The following is a 17,635-nucleotide window of genomic DNA, read 5'->3' on the forward strand; positions in this document are numbered from 1 at the left end:
CGTCTGTGAAATGTCACCTTCTCAAAATCATGTGATCTTTACCTTCTAACTCCCAATACTGCTTTATTAGTATCTCTCGTAATTTACCATATCCTACTTTGTCATACTTTTCCCACTGGTTGGATTTCTATCCTAAGTCATTCCCTAAAAATATTTCAAGCAGCTTACAAAGATAAATATAAATATTACAAGATAAAATAAATTATGAATAGGTGAAAAAACTAAAGCAAAGGACCAAAAATAGGAGAGTAATATACAGAACTTGTTACCTGTTATCTTTTTCTGTGTGTACGTATGCATATTATATATGCATACGTACACACACACTTATTCTTGAATTCTGTAGGCTCTCCTTAATGACAGAAATATGTCAAGTGTGTACTAGAATTATGAGGGGGAATCACTTCATAAATTATATAAATGTCTAACCACTATGATGACCATCTGAAACTAATATTGAATGTCAACTCTAATTGAAAAAGGTTTTTTAAAATTCTTTTTTTAATTAAAAAAAGGATAAAGATAGTGCTGTGAACATAACTATTAAATAAATTATATCCTTTCAAATACCTAGGAGACTTTGGAATCTAAGGGCAATTCAAAATGTCCTTTTAAAAAAGTATATTCCTTTATATGTACACATACTCAAAATTTTTAAATGGCAAGCAAACTGAAAAAAGGGCACCAATATATAAAAGAATAAGTTATGTGGCACTTCAAATGTCATTAAAATAATCAAATTACTCACACTTAGTATCAATGATAGTATTAATGCTTTTCACATTTTAAATGTATCTGTACCGTTTTCCTTTTGGTAAATACCTAGGTGTGCTCAGAAAAAATAATTCCTCCCCAGCTCGGCCAGCATGGCTCAGCCGGTGAGCATCAAGCAACCTATGATCTAGATCATGGTTTGACTGCCTGTCACAGGGCACATGCCTGGGTTGTGGGCTTGACCCCCAGCAGGGGGCGTGCGGGAGGAAGCCCATCAATGACTCACTCTCATCATTGATGTTTCTCTCTCTCTCCCTCCCTCTCCCTTTCTCTCTCTGAAATCAATAAAAACATATTTAAATAATAATAATAATTCTTCCTCTGTCCATTATCTGGAAGAGACTGGCAATGGGATCCAGTTAGTATAAAAAGAAAGCAGGCAAAGGTCTCTATGACCACTAATGTAAAGAACCAACCCTAAAATATTAGTTCATATTCACTTGGATTTCTTTTTACTACTATATATATTTGGGGCACATCTGCTTTGGATTAGACACAGATAAACCCTATGAAGATATTAAATTGCCAAAAATCCTACCTGAAGGTTATAACCACTTATCCTTCAGACCTCTAAAACGATAGTTATAGATAATAGCTTTTCTGGGAAATTATTTTTTTTTTTAAATGATAACAGAAACACATTGCTTTAAGGAAGAAGCTAGAAAAGTGAATACAGACAGTATTTTTAAAAATTGAGAAATTTGCTAACCAAAGGGTCCCTGTACCAAATCATTTTACAGTGGAAATCACTATCTCCCTAATTTATGTCCTTCATTCATTAATACTAGAAAAACATAATTTCCTAACTGGTCCTTCCTGCTCCAGTGCAAACTACAGATTCCTTTTATACCAATCTTCCTTGAACATCATTTAGTCAACAAGAGTTAAGGGCCAAATCACTCCCCAATTCAATCTTCAGTCACTTCCTATCACTTCCTGAGACAAGCTTAGTCCAACTTTGCCTTACTGCTGCCCAGAATGTTTTTCTTATTTCCTCCCATTTTTATTAATATTCCCCTGCCTGAATCATTTTCTCAACCCACAACTTTCAAAAAGTCAGTTCAAATAAAACTGCTTTCCTGACCAACCAAAGGTCAATTCTATCCTATCTGTGAACTTTGAATGCAATTTCCAATGCCATTTTGAGAATAGAGTTCCAGTTCCAATCTAAGAAACATTTCATAGCAATAGTGTCTAAGAATTCATTTAGCCTCTCTGAACTTGTTCCTCCATCATATAAACCAAGAGTTGAATAAGATCTCAAGATTCCCAGCTCTAGTTCTTTAATTTCATATTTCATGTAGTTTAAAACTGTTATTTTGCACTTACATAGTCATATACTTTCCCCTATATATATGTTGTGTACACTCCCCTTGAGGACAAGAATCGTGTTTGATTAAAGCTTTGCCTACACCATTACTAGATATAATGATTTACACCTATTCAATATACCCATTTGATAGATCAGTGAAGGGGAGACAGAGAGAACTTAATACAACAGGTACAATAACCTATCTAGAAAGAACTGAACCTTACTTCTTGTCTATCAAAACGGCTGTGCCATTTTGTGTAATGGTAACAGGATGGCAAAGTGTTTGGCAATAATTATATCCCTATGTTGGATGTTTGTAGGGTTTTCTCCTGCCACATGTCTAAATTCACTTATTCAACAAATATTTCAGAAAACACTATAGCATGAAGTGGGAATACAGAGTAGTTTATGTAAACTAGGTGGGAAAGGGCCTGGCTCTCACGGAGCTCATATTCTTGAGTACAGAACAAGACTAGCATCCCCACACAACCTTCTAAGATCAAAACAGTAGTATCTGAGGATATAATGAGATGATAAATATTTGCAGTTCCCAGTTCCTTCCAACGCATTTAAGTTGACCAAGGAAACAATAGTATATCTTCTCCCCAGTGAACACAAACATGTTTTAAGCCAGACAACCAGGTTTAACACTATATCCACAAAAGTATAAGAAAACCTTGAGAGACTCTCAGAACTAGCCTCTGAGGATCACTGCACTACCACATTAGATTTTAGATTTTCCCCTCTCTAAAGGCCTCATCTTTTAATGCTTCTTTACTCCCATTAATGCCCATAAGTAATCAATAAAATGTACTGCTAATTCTGATCACTGCCAAACCTTTGTCATGGTTCCTCTGCCTTGATATAATCCAATACTTACTGGTTTAATAACAAGTAACTACAATAATCATAAGTAAAATAGATCAGTTAGGAATTTTAAACAAGTAATTAACTCAAAGGTTACTAAGCTGTTTTATAAAGAAAACTTTAACACACAAAAAGTGTCACTTTACAAGTTTATATTTTCAACAACTGAAACTTCACCAAAGGATTTCCAAGGCAATACTTAGATATTTAAGAATCATTATACCCTAAAGAGCTGACCCAGTCAAAAGTAGGTAAAGAAAACTGATGTTCTAATTTTAAAATAAATGGGTTTTTGTTTTGTTCAAGCTGGAGAAATTTTTTTGGCATAAACACAAGTAAATACAAAATAAGCATAAACATAAAACAAAACGCTTGTTAAAAGCAACTTCAGTCCTAGCTGATTTAGCTCAATAGTTGTCGGCTCTCGGACTGAAGGGTCCCAGGAGGTTCGATTCTGGCCAAGAGCATGTACCTTGGTTGCAGGTTCAGTCCCCAGCCCCAGCAGGGGCGCGTAAGGGAGGCAACCAACTAATGTGCCTCCCTCACATCGATGTTTCTCTTCCTTTCTCTCTCCCCCCCGCCACCGCCCCCCCTTCCTCTCTCTCCCCCTTCCTCTCTCTCTGAAAAGCAATGGAAAAAATATCCTCAGGTGAGGATTAAAAAAAATTTTTTTTTTAAAGCAGCAACTTCATATTGATTTTCTGGGCTCACAAACACAGCAAAGAGTAATCAATTAATTCTCAATCACCTCTACTAAAGAAAAAATAGTAATATCACATGATCATATATAAAGAACTTATTTACCTTTCAAATATATCAACAGTGTTCTTAAAACGGTAAGTTGCCCTTATCTTATGCCAATATTAAAAATATATTTTTTTCATTCATTAAGCAGATTTTTACTGAGTACCTACTGCCTGTAAGGCACTGAAATATACTTTAGCTATATAGTAGCAAATCAAGCATCCCTGTTCTGAAGCTTAAAATCATCAGACAACCACGAAAAAAGAAAAAATTACAAACTATAGCCCTGATCAGGTGGCTCAGTTGGTTGAAGCATCGTCCCATACAACAAAAGGTTGCTGGTTCAATTCCTGTTCAGGGCACATACTGAGGTTAAAAGGTTCAATCCCCAGTCGAAGCGAGTATGGGAGATAACCCATTCATGTTCCATGTTTCTCTCTCACATGGATGTTTCTCTCCCCCCTCCCCCGCCGCCTAAAATCAATAAAAACATATCCTCAGGTGAAGATTTTAAAAAATTTTAATTAAAAAAAAACAACTACAATAAGCATTGAACAGTACTAACAAAGAACCCCAAACTTAGGGTGGTAGGTTAGAGAAGGCCTCTCAAAAAGTGACAGGTTTTAAGGAGGAATAAAGAGGAGGTGACATAGGGGATGTTCAGGTACCGGAACAGAATGTACCTAAGTCAAGAGGAAAAAGTAAGAATAGATGGCAACTTGAGGAATTGAAGGACAGCAGTGGGAATGCAGAAAGTGAGGGAGAAACTGCCATATAAGGCCAGAAGTAAACAAAAACAAGAGGTATTACCTTAAAAGAAATGGAAGGTTTTAAAGGGGTTTTGGGTGAGTGATCTGAACAGATTTCCATTTTAAGAATATCATTTTGGCCCGGCCGGGCGTGGCTCAGCGGTTGAGCGTCGACCTAGGATCCAGGTAGTCGGGGTTCGACTCCCGGTCAGGGCACATGCCCGGGTTGCGGGCTCGATCAATGACTCTCTCATCATTGATGTTTCTGTCTCTCTCTCCCTCTCCTTTCCTCTCTCTGAAATCAATAAAGATATATTTTTTAAAAAAAGAATATCATTTTGACTACAAGATGTAATATTAGAGAAAGACAAGAATGTTTGCAGGATGCTAGTGAGAAGCCACTGAAGAGTAAGAAATATTAAAATAAGTATGACTAAAGGAAAAAAGTTGAGAGATTAGGTCAAGTTTATGATGTGCTGAGATTGAGAGGCCTATAAGAATGCAAGTAGAGATATTATAAAGGCAGACATCTATCAGTTAAAGCTAAGGAGAGAGTGTGGACTAGTGATATGCATTCAGGAGTTGATAGCATACAGACTACATTTAAAGCGACAGAACAGATGATTACCTGGGGAAAGGTAGAAGGAAGAGGACTCAGAAATCCAAAGAGGTTGCAATACTGAGAGTCTGATCGAGGAAATGAATCTGAAAGAGACTGAAAAGCGGCCAGAAACAGTGGGAAGAAATGAAGAAGGATGTCAGGAAAGCAAGAGCGTTTCAGGAAGTAAAACAAAGTTTAACTTGGCCTAATGACACCGAAAGGTCAAGATTTCCAGGTCAAGCTGACTTGTAACACACAAAAAATGGGGGGTGGGGGGAGACGATGAGGGCAAAATTTCAATATATGTGAGCTAGGAAAAAAATCATTATAAAATCTAAAAGTCATTATAAGTGTTTCTTTAAAATAATGTAAACAGCCCTGGCAGGTGTGCCTCAGTTGGTTGGGTTTCGTCTGTGCCCTGAAAGGTTGCCAGTTGGATTCCTGGTCAGGGCACATGCCAGCCAGGATTACGGGTTTGATCCCCAGTAGGGGCCATGCAAGAGGTAACCGATCTATGTTTGCCTCTCACATTGATGTTTCTCTCTCCCTCTCCCTTCCCCTCTCTAAAAATCAATTTTAAAAATCTTTTAAAAATAATGTAAACATGCCTTAAATTTTTTCCCTCATGTAATCTTTTAGTGAGCCATTAAAGCATATTCTTACTATGATATATTCAACCCTAACAACACAGTGACATGGGAAAAACCAAGCACCAGGGTGCTAATAATATTGCAGGATCCGAACAGGTCATGCTGTGCAGTTTCATATTTTTAAATTAAACTTTCTAAACAAGAAGTAAACCTGATTGTTTTGTAATTCTGAAGCCTATGTTACAAAGACTGAATTTAAATTATCAGAAAATTAAAATAATTTTCCTGAAAAGATAATTTTCATATAATTTTCAAAAGAAAACATTTATTAAAAGTTAACATTTGAATTTCTACTGTATTCCAGGTTCACCAGTGTGATGACTACCCACTTTTTTCTCACCAAGGGTTTGCAGATAAATGTTGGTATGTTCTATAACAATTCCCACTATTGTACTAATACACACAACAATGAAACCTTCCTTTTTTCATGTTTTCAGCCACTCTATTATTTATGGGCATCAGCATTACCTCTTGTTTTCATTATAAGTAGTAGAATCAGCTCTAGGTTTTGAATTGGAAAAATGGCTTTAAATCCTAGCTCTGCCTTACTGCTATGTATGTAACCTTAGACAACTCCCTTGGCCTCTCTAGTAAACTAAATAAGCTTCAGTTTATTCACCAGTAAAACAGAAAAAACTTAATTCACAAGGCTGTTGAAATGGTTAAATGTGATAATAAATATTAACTTAACCTAATTCTAACATTTGTAATCACTTCTGTGAATTGAAACACTGAGTTAGATACTATTCTTATTTCTGCTAGATATAAGCCAAGCAATTCCACTCTTAAAATTTATGTTATAAATTTTATAAATCAAATCTTGGAGCAATTACTTTATTAAAATTCACGCAATGCAGTATTCCAGTTAAAATAGGTGTCCAATAACAGTAAACACACTCACATATATTTTTACACTCCCTTCCTAAAAAGGCCAAGAAAATGACAAAAAGGAATTTTTTAAGATAAAAAGACACAAGATCACAAAAATTGAGAGAACAGGTGAAAAGACAATAGCAGCAAAAATTTGGAAGCTGGAAAACAGATGGCTGAGTGACAAATGACTTAGCAAAACACTAGAAAATCAAATCTTTAGCAAATAGTGGAAAAAAACAAGAATAAACCCAATTTAAACTGTAAAATCCCCAAAAGACTCACGAATTGGCAGTGCCACATAACATTTAATGTGGGATGTGAGAGAGAGGGTGCTAAAATAAGGAAGATTGTTTATCTTTTTTTTTAATCCTCATCAGAGGATATCTTTTCCATTGCTTTTCAGAGAGAATGGGGGGTGGGGGAGAACATCGTTGTGAGAGAGAAACATTGATATGAGAGAGACATAGCAATTGGTTGCCTCTCCCACGGAGTCTGTACCGGTGTCTGCAACAGAGGTATGTGCCCTAGGCCAGCATCAAACCCAGGACCCTTCAGTCCTCAGGCTGATGCTCCAACCACTGAGCCAAACTGGCTAGGGCAGAAAGACTGTCTAAAAGTCTCTTTAAGCAATGAGCCCCACAGATTCCAAGTGCCCCTCCTCCACAATCCCAACAAAAAAACTGAAAATACATTCTCTGGAGAATATGAAACACAGGATCCAAGACTGAAGAAATCAGGCACAGGAGTAGGCAGGAGAACATACTGAAAACAGGCTGACTGAGTGAAGAAACATTTATGAGGATGCTAAGTCTCCCCAAAACCTTTTACCCTATTCTCCCCTCCGCTTTCCCCAAAATGTAGGTAGGTCTTCATGCAAGAAATCAAGAGCCTTCTATACAGAATCTAACCTGCTAGGAGGAAAGATCTGAAGATACTGACATCAAAAGTCTCCCAACCTGCCCGGCCGGGTGTGGCTCAGCGGTTGAGCGTCCACCTAGGATCCAGGCGATCGGGGTTCGATTCCTGGTCAGGGCAACATGCCCAGGTTGCAGCCTCCATCAATGACTCTCTCATCATTGATGTTTCTATCTCTCTCTCTCCCTCTACTTTCCTCTCTCTGAAATCAATGAAGATATATTTAAAAAAAAAAAAAAAAGTCTTCCAACCAAACAGCCCAGCCTGGTTACCATACAGTGAAGCTAAACAAGTCTTTCTAATCAGCATTTTACTCCCCTATTCTTACGCACAACCACCAACCATCTAATAAGGAAACACTATAACTTGAAAGGTAAAAACCAAAGCAAATAAAAGAAAATAAAATATAAAATAAAATAAAACAAGAAGAAGAGGAGAAAAAGAAAACTGGAGGACACATCACACAGGGAGAAAAAAATCTTAAAAAAACACACAACCTAACATTTATGTATTCAGACAGCTAAGAGAAAGTACTATCATTTTTTTAGAACAAGATATAACTTAAAAGGAGCAAAGACAAAAACAAAAGCTCTTGGAAATGAAATATATAGTAGATGAAAACTCAATAGAAGTACGGGGGAGGAAAAAGAGGAAAAAACGGAAAATATGAGAAAATCAGAAGACTGGTCAAGAAGGCCCATTATCCCAATAAGAGGAGTTTGAGAAAGGAAAAAAAATAGGGAGAAAATGGAAAGAATCAACAACCTCATTCAAGAAAATAACCCCAGGATTAAAAGATGCTTCCAGAATGAAAGGTCACATCAAATATTCAGTGCCATGGATGAAAAGAGATCCACATTAGGACCCTCTCGTGGTAAAATTACAGAACACTGGAAACAAATACAACCTAGAGCTTTCAGAGATTTAAAGAATGAGAGAGGAAGGAAGGAGAGAGTAAACAAAGGAGGGGGGAAGAAAAGAAAAACAAAACACATACACATAGGTCACATACACTATATGAGGAATCAAAATGGCTACAAAGTCCTCAAAAGCAATAAGGAAGCTAAAAGGTAACAGAGCAAATCATAAAATAATACAATTTCTCATCTTTACCTAATCAAAGGATCAAACAAGTGTTAGGGTAAACTAAAGCGATTTTAAAACGTCAAGTAAACCAAGAATAAACATGACATGGGTCACTAGAAAACAGAGATCCAACCACAGGAGAAAATGAAGAGAATCCCATGATAAAAGTTGTGTACCAAGTCTAGAGGGTGATCAGTCCATCATGGAGGTCAGAGGGCTTTGAGAGACTTCCTTGGGAAGATAAAATTGATGATAATAACTGATATGTCTGAACATCTTGAGACATTTGATAAAAAGTTGAATTAGTCATAACTATAGATAAAATTAAAGGGGGGGAGCTTAATGTCAATGAACTTCAGCCAGATCACCATATGGCAAAACTAATAGTCAATAAGTCACACTAAGAATTTCTTATCAGCTCTTCAGTCTCCTACACTTAAGTGCAAGCAGACATCCAAGAATTACTAGACACCTGAGAAAAGGCTCTATCACAAAAGGTATAGCCCAAAACATACAAAAATGGGGCAAAAGGCAACTTAAAGGAAACAGATACATGAAAACTTGGAGGGGGGGCTCACTAACATTTCTATATGCTAAATAATATACAGAAATATATATACCAGTATACTATATTTACTAAACAGCTGGAGTGGGATGAAAGAAGGAAGGCAAGTGCAGGACACTGTACAGGATAGGAAAAGTAATCATGTTTTACAAGAATACTGAATAATCAATAGTGATGTAATCATAACTATTAAGAGGAAGGAGCACCACTGAGTAGGTGATGACAACAAAGTTAAATCTTCATTTTCTATCCAGAAAGTTAGTAAGGCCAAAACCAAAAGCAAGAAGTATTTTATTTAACACATACTTATGTAGGGCATATTAGTTAAGCACAGTTTTAAGGGCTTTCCAAATTCCTTTAATTCTTACAACAAACCTATGAAGTAGGTAGTACTGATCCCGTTTTTAAATGAGCAAACTGAGACACAGAGAGTTTAAGTAGCCCAATGTTACATAAAACTAGTAATTGACAAACCTAAGCAGTCTAATTGCAGAGTCCATGCTCCTACCCAATGAAAGCTATTTAGAGACTACAAGGTAAATATCACAACAATCATTTTTAAAAGGTGAAAGTGATTGCTTCCAGAAAAGGGAAAATGGAAAGGAAGGGGATGGGAAACTTCTGTTTTGATAACCATGTAAATTATTTGATTCTGTGCAGATACACCCTAATAAAATTAAAACTTATAATTTAGCATTTCACAGTTAATGTATTTTATCTCATGCTACCTTCCTTGGAAGTAGGCAAAATGAATAACTCCTATTTTACAGATAACTCTCATTTCTCTTTAATAAATATTTGAGGGCTACTATGTAACAGGGACTATATTTAGAAGATCAATACCAATTCACCTCAAGGAATGATGAGGTAGAAGAGGTAAAAAAAGTAAATCTTTTTATTCATTTCTTTTCAATTTGTTGCATAAATTACATGATCCTGCATCTCTAACAGTTGTGCTTAAGATGAGACAATATAAATTTTAAATCATGACAGAAAAGGAAAACAAAGGTCTGCTCATTAATTCGTTCAAAAAATATTTCGTTCTTGCCCTTGAGGAACTCAGTCTTGTAGGAAAGATGAGTAAACAAACTGAATGTGCGCAATGCCTTAAACAGAGGAATACTGCAAAGTGCTAAGGAAACAACATTCCCTAGGTGAAGAGAATGCTTCAGAGGGAAAATCAGAGCTGTCTTTAAGGATGAATACAAGTTTGAATAATTTCACATAAGAGGCTGCACTAGTAATCAGAAAACACAAAAGATTATATATTAGTGTCAAATACCTCAATCTTCCCGTGTTGAAAAGTTCAAATTTTAAAAAAAATAAATAAATGGAAAAGGTAAATTCACACTAAAGACTAAAATATGACATTAAGACCTTTCTAATGAGAATGAATGTTTAAAAACAAGATATATAATCTTACTGTCTGATCCATGTTTCCAATCTTTAGTTTTAAATATGTTTTTGTTGATTTCAGAGAAAGGAAGGCTGAGGTAGAAAGAGATAGAAACATCAATGAGAGAGTCACTGAGCGGCTGCCTCCTGCACTGGGGATCAATCCCGCAACTGGGGCATGTGCCCTGACCAGGACTCGTGACCTCCTGGTTCATGCTCCGGTCAATACTCAACCACTGAGCCACATCAGCCAGGCCACGTTTCTAATCTTTATAGTCTCTCCCAGCGGCCAATAAAAGCATTTTCTACATGTCTAATAAACATTTTAAAATTGAAGTATTAAGAGTATTATTTCAAAAGACTACTAAAGAATAACTATCCTTGATTTGTTCTACCACCCAAAAGTTTGTTAACATGTTTTCTAAGTCATAATATTTAAATTATAATGTACACCTTTCTCCCATGAGAGACTAACAGGTGACCAAGCCCAGAATATGCAAATGACACAGGAACTATTGAGAAGGTAAAAATAATTTTTTAAACCATTATCACTTTTTTCCTCTTGTAGAAATTCTGAAATTCCCTTCCAAGGGCAAATTTAACTAAAACAACATTTCATTTTCCCAACTAGAGTAAAAAAAGAAATAATCTGTAGTAAAACACAATAGAGAAAATAATATACATATTTATTCTTTCTGACCTTTAGAGGTATTTTAGGGATGAAACATTTTCAAGGATAACTCTGAAACAAAAATTTTCCAGATCTGATGCCTTGACTTTGACGTTAACAAAGGCTCAAATATGTAGTAAATTCAAAACAGGTAACAGTCAACTCAAGTAACTTTATAGCAGTATTTAATCAGTATCTCTTTTTGTCCCTTTAATTCCAAACCTTCCTACATAATTTGTCCCTAATTAATCTTCATCTCAGTTACTATATGGAAAAATTTATTTTATACTAATATCTTAAACTGGGACTCTATCCCTATAGTTAAAAACGTAGTTGAAGGTAGCAACATCTGACTTTAATTGTCTGGAACAGCAAGTTGTGGAAAGCTATCTATCATGCCCAACCACCAGGTGGGAAAAAAAGAGAAAGTCATGCCAAGATACCACAAGTGGTAATTAACAAAAATCATGGTAGGTATGAATTCAAAATGTGTGGTTTTCATATATTTCATCGGTCTTCCATTTCTCTAAATTTACCACCCATATAATACACCTGTTTTTATAGGGACTTCACTCAGATTACACCCTTTAGATTTAAAAAACATTAATACTTGGGGTAAATAATTCTTTAAAATTATAGGTGAATATTAGCAATTACAGATGAGTATTAGCATATGATAAAAACAAAAGCTTAACAATTAATTACATTAGGCTATTAAGGAAACTACCTCCTACAAAAGGTCTACCTTTTAAAGTACAGTTTTGTACATGGTACAGAATACATCTGGTTAGGTAACAAGATTTTAATTATATGGCTATTAGAAAAATAATAAAAATCTTGAAAAACAAGACTTTGAGTTATTTCAATAAATCATGCCTTTACCTTCTTTTAAGTAACTAAAATACCATGAAAACCTTACTTAAACACTTGTTTTTTCTAAAATTGCAATTTTTCTGAAATATGCTTAATTTTTCCAAAGTGAAAACCACAAATATACATTTAGAATATAAATGTTCCAATCGTTTTAATGCAAGTTCAATCACAAAAATCTCCAATACTAAAATAATTAAATATCTTTCAAGTTTATAGTTCCACAGTGAAAATGCATAGCCTTTGTCATAACTCCTTTGATATTATTTTGATCAAGATTAGTCAGACTGGCAAATTTGTGGAAACATTCCCATAAAATCAACTTAGTTTAAAGCAATGTAGAATCATGAGAGACTTCACTACTTTTCTAGTCAATCGGCTTCAAAGACACAATTTGATTCAATAAGTGTGATTAGCTCATTATTTCCAATTCAATTAAGAAAACACTAGTTTAATAATGTATTTTAGGCTTTATGGGTTTTTTTGACAAGGGAAGAAGGGAACAAGTGGAATAGATTAGCAAAATAAAGTCTTATTTTCATGTTTTTGTAAATTCAACCCTCCAAGACTTACTTTCTTTACTCTTAAAATGGCTTCCACCTTGATCTACTATGCAAAAGCAAAAATGTACAGCATACTACCATCAAAAATAAATCTGGTCATTTTGACAGTGTATGCCCTCCTCCCTCACAAAAAAACATTTCAAAATTCCCATTCCTCCTTTACTGTTCAGATAAAATGAACATTAAATAAGTACACAAAAGTTGGTTAATTACAGTATGAAAGCAATCTATATAACCCAAATCAGGTCACCTTTCCTATAACATCTGACTAGGAAAAGCAGGTAACAGTATCTTTCACAGACTAAGGTCAAACACAGAAGAACTGAAAAGGATTTTCCAATCTAGTAAAGGAGAAACAAATGTGGGAACCACACCCCTCCCAAGAGAAGATCATAAGGATTTCAGTCATTCAAAAGAACAGATTAACTATTATATGGGTTAGCAAAAGTTAAGTTTCTGTTCATAATTAATCTTTTAAAGAAGCATTTTATAAATAACAAAAACCACTCAGTGCTCCCAACCCTATTCTTAATGCTCAATAACTATTCTGTCAAATGTTTACATATTACTTACACCATTTCCTATCCACTCTGAAACAATTCAGTAACACCCTTGCTCTAGAAAACTCACATACAAAGGTGAAAAAAATATATATTACTTCAGACTAATTTTGTGCATATACATACATAGCTACTAAACCACCTCTGAATCTGTTGAATGTCTGCAGAAATATGTATGATCTTACCTCTCATCCTCTCCATCCACCAGGGGTGTCGTCAGCGGTAGCACCTTCAACGGGAAAAGAGAAGCAGAGGCTGCTAGGTTGCTGCTACTCCCATCTGAAACTGCTGACATTCCCCCACTGTCACCACTGACAGTCTGAGGTAAGCCAACTAAGGAGGGTTCCGCTGGGCGCCTGGCATCTTCAATTTGGCTTCCAATTGCCTGAGCTAATGATTGTGCAGAGAACTGAGAACTTAGTGATATCTGTTGTGCCAAAGGCAAATTTATATTAGTTGCTATCGAGGGAGGTTGACTAACACTTTGAACCACACTACCATTTTGAGTGGCAGGGGTTTGTGCTATATTCTGTGGTGGAACCAAGTTTGTAGGGGCAGAAGGCATTCCAGAAGGACCAGCTGAACTAACCTGATTTGTAACAGAAATACTACTAGCAGAGGGTACAGGACTAACTGCAGGCAACTGCTGTGAAACAACTCCTTGAGCTACTGACTCTAATCCTTGTGGCTGGGGAGGCACAGTTAACAAGGTACTTTGGGGTGCAATGACCAATTGTTGAGGAAGGCTTGAAGCACTAGTTTGAACTCCCTGATGAATAATTGCAGTTTGAGCAGGTGGAACTACTTGTGAAGATGGAGGAGCACCTTGCTGAACAACTGAAGGTGTGACTTGGGAAGAGGGCTGCTGCACTGCAGTGGGTACATTTGCTTGTTGAACAATATTTGCAATTTGACTGCCAGTAGGTACAGCAGATACTGCTGTTTGAGCCTGGCCAACAGGCTGGCCACATGCCCCTGCAGGTTGTGCTTGGACTGCTGGGGGCTGCACTGGCAGCTGGATACTCTGTGGCTGAGCCATAGGAATTAACGTTGTTCCTCCTCCCACTCCTGCAGAACTGGGCTGGCCAGAGGACACTGCTGTTTGAAGAATCGGCTGCTGCTGTACATACTCTGAAGTAGGAATCTGAGTCACTGGTTTACCATGACCTGGGGCCATCTGTGTGGAAACAGTCGATTGTTGTCCGTATTGTAACTGCTGAGGTGGTGCCCCTGGAAGGGGAGCTTGCACAGGAGGAGCTGTCTGAGAATATGGCAGTTGGGGTTGAGCCAAACTAGAAATGGAAGGCTGCTGACCTAAAGCTGAAGGTACACCAACCACATTAACAGGTGATGGCTGGATACCAGTTGCAGCATTGATAGTGGCTTGTAGAGGTACTGGTTGAACACCTTGCTTTTGCTGATAGCTCAGTTCTTGAGACTGCAATTGTACTTGTGAGATCTGTGAATGAGAAACACTCTGTGATATACTAACTGCCGGAATACTCTGTGGACCAGTGCTACTGAAATCCATCTGCTGAAGGGCCACACCTTGAAGAGTTGGTTGTTGCTGCTGCTGTTGCTGCACCACCACAGTAGGGGCTCCCATCTCTCCACTTCCCACACTTTCTGTGTAGTGACTCAGTGTGCTGACACTACTGCTCACAGAACTCCCACTAGTGCTCTCCCTCTCAGAAGTCACTTCTATTGGGTTTTGTTTTACCGTTTCCACCACTTTATTTACCACACCTTCTGTAGTAGGGACAGCATTTTCTTTTTCATAGAATTCAGTGCAAGTCCATCTACCTTTTTTAAAGGGTTCAGAACTAGCATCTAACTTCACAACTCTGAACCTTGAAGTGTTAACTGTTGGTTGTTGCTGCTGACTTGAAACTGATCCCACAGTCATCCCTGCAGCTGCATTCACCACACTGTTAACAGTTGAAGAAATAGTACCATTGCCCATGCCACTCGAGATATTCACATTAACACCGCTGTTAACTCCAGGCCCAGCACTCACGCTAGCAGCACTTGGTATATTGCTTGTATTTATATTAGCATTACCAAGCATGCTGCTTGTCACATTAGGATTAAAACTACCCACAGCAGTAATGTTAACATTATTCACTGTATTAGTGCCAGTAACAGAATTTATACCTATACTGCCAGTAGTAGTGGGAGCACGGATATTAGTCATTACAGATGCAGGTGAGGAACCCGATGATACAGCAGAAGTTAGTGCAGCTGGTATAACACTGTCAGAGCTTCCAGTTGTAGAGAGTTTTCTGGATACTGGGCTTGAGGGTGGCCCTCCAGGAATGGATGTACTGGCCACACCAGCATGGGATGGATGGTGGTGCCCATGGTGGAGGTGGTGCCCATGATGAACGTGATGGTGGTGATGGAGGTGGTGTGGATGAGCATTCCCATTGATCACAACATTTTGTTGTGGAAGGTGAGGCAAATGAGGCTGAGGAAGGTGGGGCTGGTTGGGAGAGACTGCCCCAGGTGTCTCAGCTTCCTGGAAGTTATTTAGCGTCTCTTCTGAGGAGCTGCGTTCAGGTTCCCCTAAGTCAGTAGCCCTGGAAAGTGACACATCAAGTATCTCGGAAGACGACAGATCTTCCGTGTGAGATTCATCCAGATCATCATAGCTCTCAGTGTCCTCTGCTATACTGTTGTTAGAGCTGATGCTGGCGGAGATCTGAGCTGGGGTAACGCTCGTTATCTGGAATCCACTTTTCTTTTTCATTTGAGTTCCGCCTGGTGCAAGAGGCTGTGTCTGCAGCTGAGCCTGCGAAAGGAGATTCAGGCTTTGTGGAGGTGGAGGCTGTGGCCCCGATGCACAGGATGCTGCAGGAGGTGGCGGCTGGAGCAGCGACGGAGGCGGAAAATCCTCGGAAGATGTGGCATTACTACCAGCGCCGGTACCTGCTGCATTGAGGGCAGAGGCGCTGCCACTGCCGCTGCCCCTTCTAGGGAATATTGCCGGGTGCGCCATCTTCCTAGCACTAATGTCTGCAGCGGCCGCGGCCGCGGCGGACTCAGGCGGCTGGTGCATTGTGTTGGTACGGGGGGCGGAGGAGGCGAGCGCAATTTCCTTCTGCACGATAATCTTTGTATTCAAGACGCTGGGGAGGAAAACGGGACCTGACGCTCCGCCCGGCGTGATCCCTCCTTCTCCTCCTCCTCCTCCTCCTCAGCCGAAGGCGCCGGCCGCTCCTGCCTTCGAGGGCGAGCTTCGGGAAGGGAGGATGAACGAGGATGAACGAGGGTGAACAGGGCGGCCGGGGACCCGAAGAGGGACCCCTTAAGTCCTTCACCACTCACTTTCCCCTCTAGTCTCACACCCCCCTTTATATTCTGCTTCACGTGGGGTGCGGGGCAGGAGGGAGGGGAGACAGGGGAGGGGGAAGGCCAGGGGAGGGGCTGGGAAAACCGAGAAATGCCCACCTTCTCCGGACAACTCAGAAGCCACCTCAACCCCTCCTCCCGCCGGCGGCCGCTGCAAAACCCTCCCGGTCGCTCTGCACGAAGGCAGCGCGGAGCGAGTGTCGCCTTCCCCTCGCCACCCCCGACACCGCCGCCGCCGGCGAGCCCCGAGCTCAGTGTCGCTCCAACCTCCCCTCCCGGCCCCGCTGTCCCCGCTCGGCCCTCCCCCCACGCCCCGCGGACCCTTTCAAACCCCCTGGGCTCGCGGTGGCTGCTCCGGGAGGAAACGCTGGCCAAGGCTGCGGCCGGGGCGACGAGGCTCCGAGCGGGGCGGCGGCGGGGCGCCCGGTACGGTGAGCCCAGCAACGAGGCGCGGGCGGGCGCGCAGAAACGCCGGGTCCTCGCGGAGCACGGCCGGGGTGCGGCGGCGGCGGTGGCGGCGGGAGCCCAGGGACCGCTCCATCACTGGCAGCCATGGAGCCGGAGCATTTTCCTCCCTCAGGGCAGGCGCCTCAGCTGGGCACACGTCCTCGGGGAGTAAGGGGCCGGAGCCCGAGTCTCCGCGAAGGGCGGCGAGACGCGCGCTGTCGGAGGGGTGCGAGCCGCTCTCGTCCTCTTCCTCCGCAACCGGCTGGTCCTCAGCCCGCGGCTCCCGCGGCTCCCGCGGCCCGGGCGGGAGGGGGGCGCAGGCGGCAGCGGCTTCTTTCTCGGCGGCGTTGGTGGCCAGACGGGCTGGTGCAGCGACTGCAGCCGACGCCGTTCAAAGGAACGAGAGGTGGGGTTGGTCGGTGTCGGCAAACAGGGCGGGTGAGTGCCGAGGGAGGGCAGCGGGCGGGGAGGGGGCTGAGGTGGTTGTTACTAGTGCTCTCCTCCGTCTCCACGGTATCCCCCCAGCCTCTCGCGGCATCGGCAGAGGAGGGAGCAGCGCCCGAGCGCAGGAGGAGGAGGGGCGAACGCCGGCGAGAGAAGGCGGCGGCGGGGGGGAGGGGGCCGGCGCAGGAGGAGAGAAGAT

The 17,635-nt window shown here is 40.4% G+C and overlaps 1 protein-coding gene across 3 annotated transcripts in view; it reads right to left on the reverse strand.

Annotated features, from left to right (window-relative positions):
• The window catches only part of TSC22D1 (TSC22 domain family member 1), a 133,710-nt gene extending 116,921 nt beyond the window's left edge, over positions 1–16,789 (reverse strand). For 2 of the 3 annotated variants that reach the window (XR_015714041.1, XR_015714042.1), the window contains exon 1: positions 13,380–16,789. Coding sequence is in view for 1 of the 3 variants with exons in the window: in XM_087814334.1 (XP_087670460.1) it covers positions 13,380–16,252 (2,873 nt within the window). In the remaining 2 variants the exon portion in view is untranslated. The remainder of the gene's footprint in view (positions 1–13,379) is intronic. The other variant, XM_087814334.1, reaches the window with a different exon arrangement.
• Positions 16,790–17,635: the final 846 nt, after the last annotated feature.

This window comes from Miniopterus natalensis, chromosome 2 (genome assembly GCF_054644295.1).
Source record: "Miniopterus natalensis isolate mMinNat1 chromosome 2, mMinNat1.hap1, whole genome shotgun sequence".
Classification (NCBI taxonomy): Eukaryota; Metazoa; Chordata; class Mammalia; order Chiroptera; family Miniopteridae; genus Miniopterus; species Miniopterus natalensis.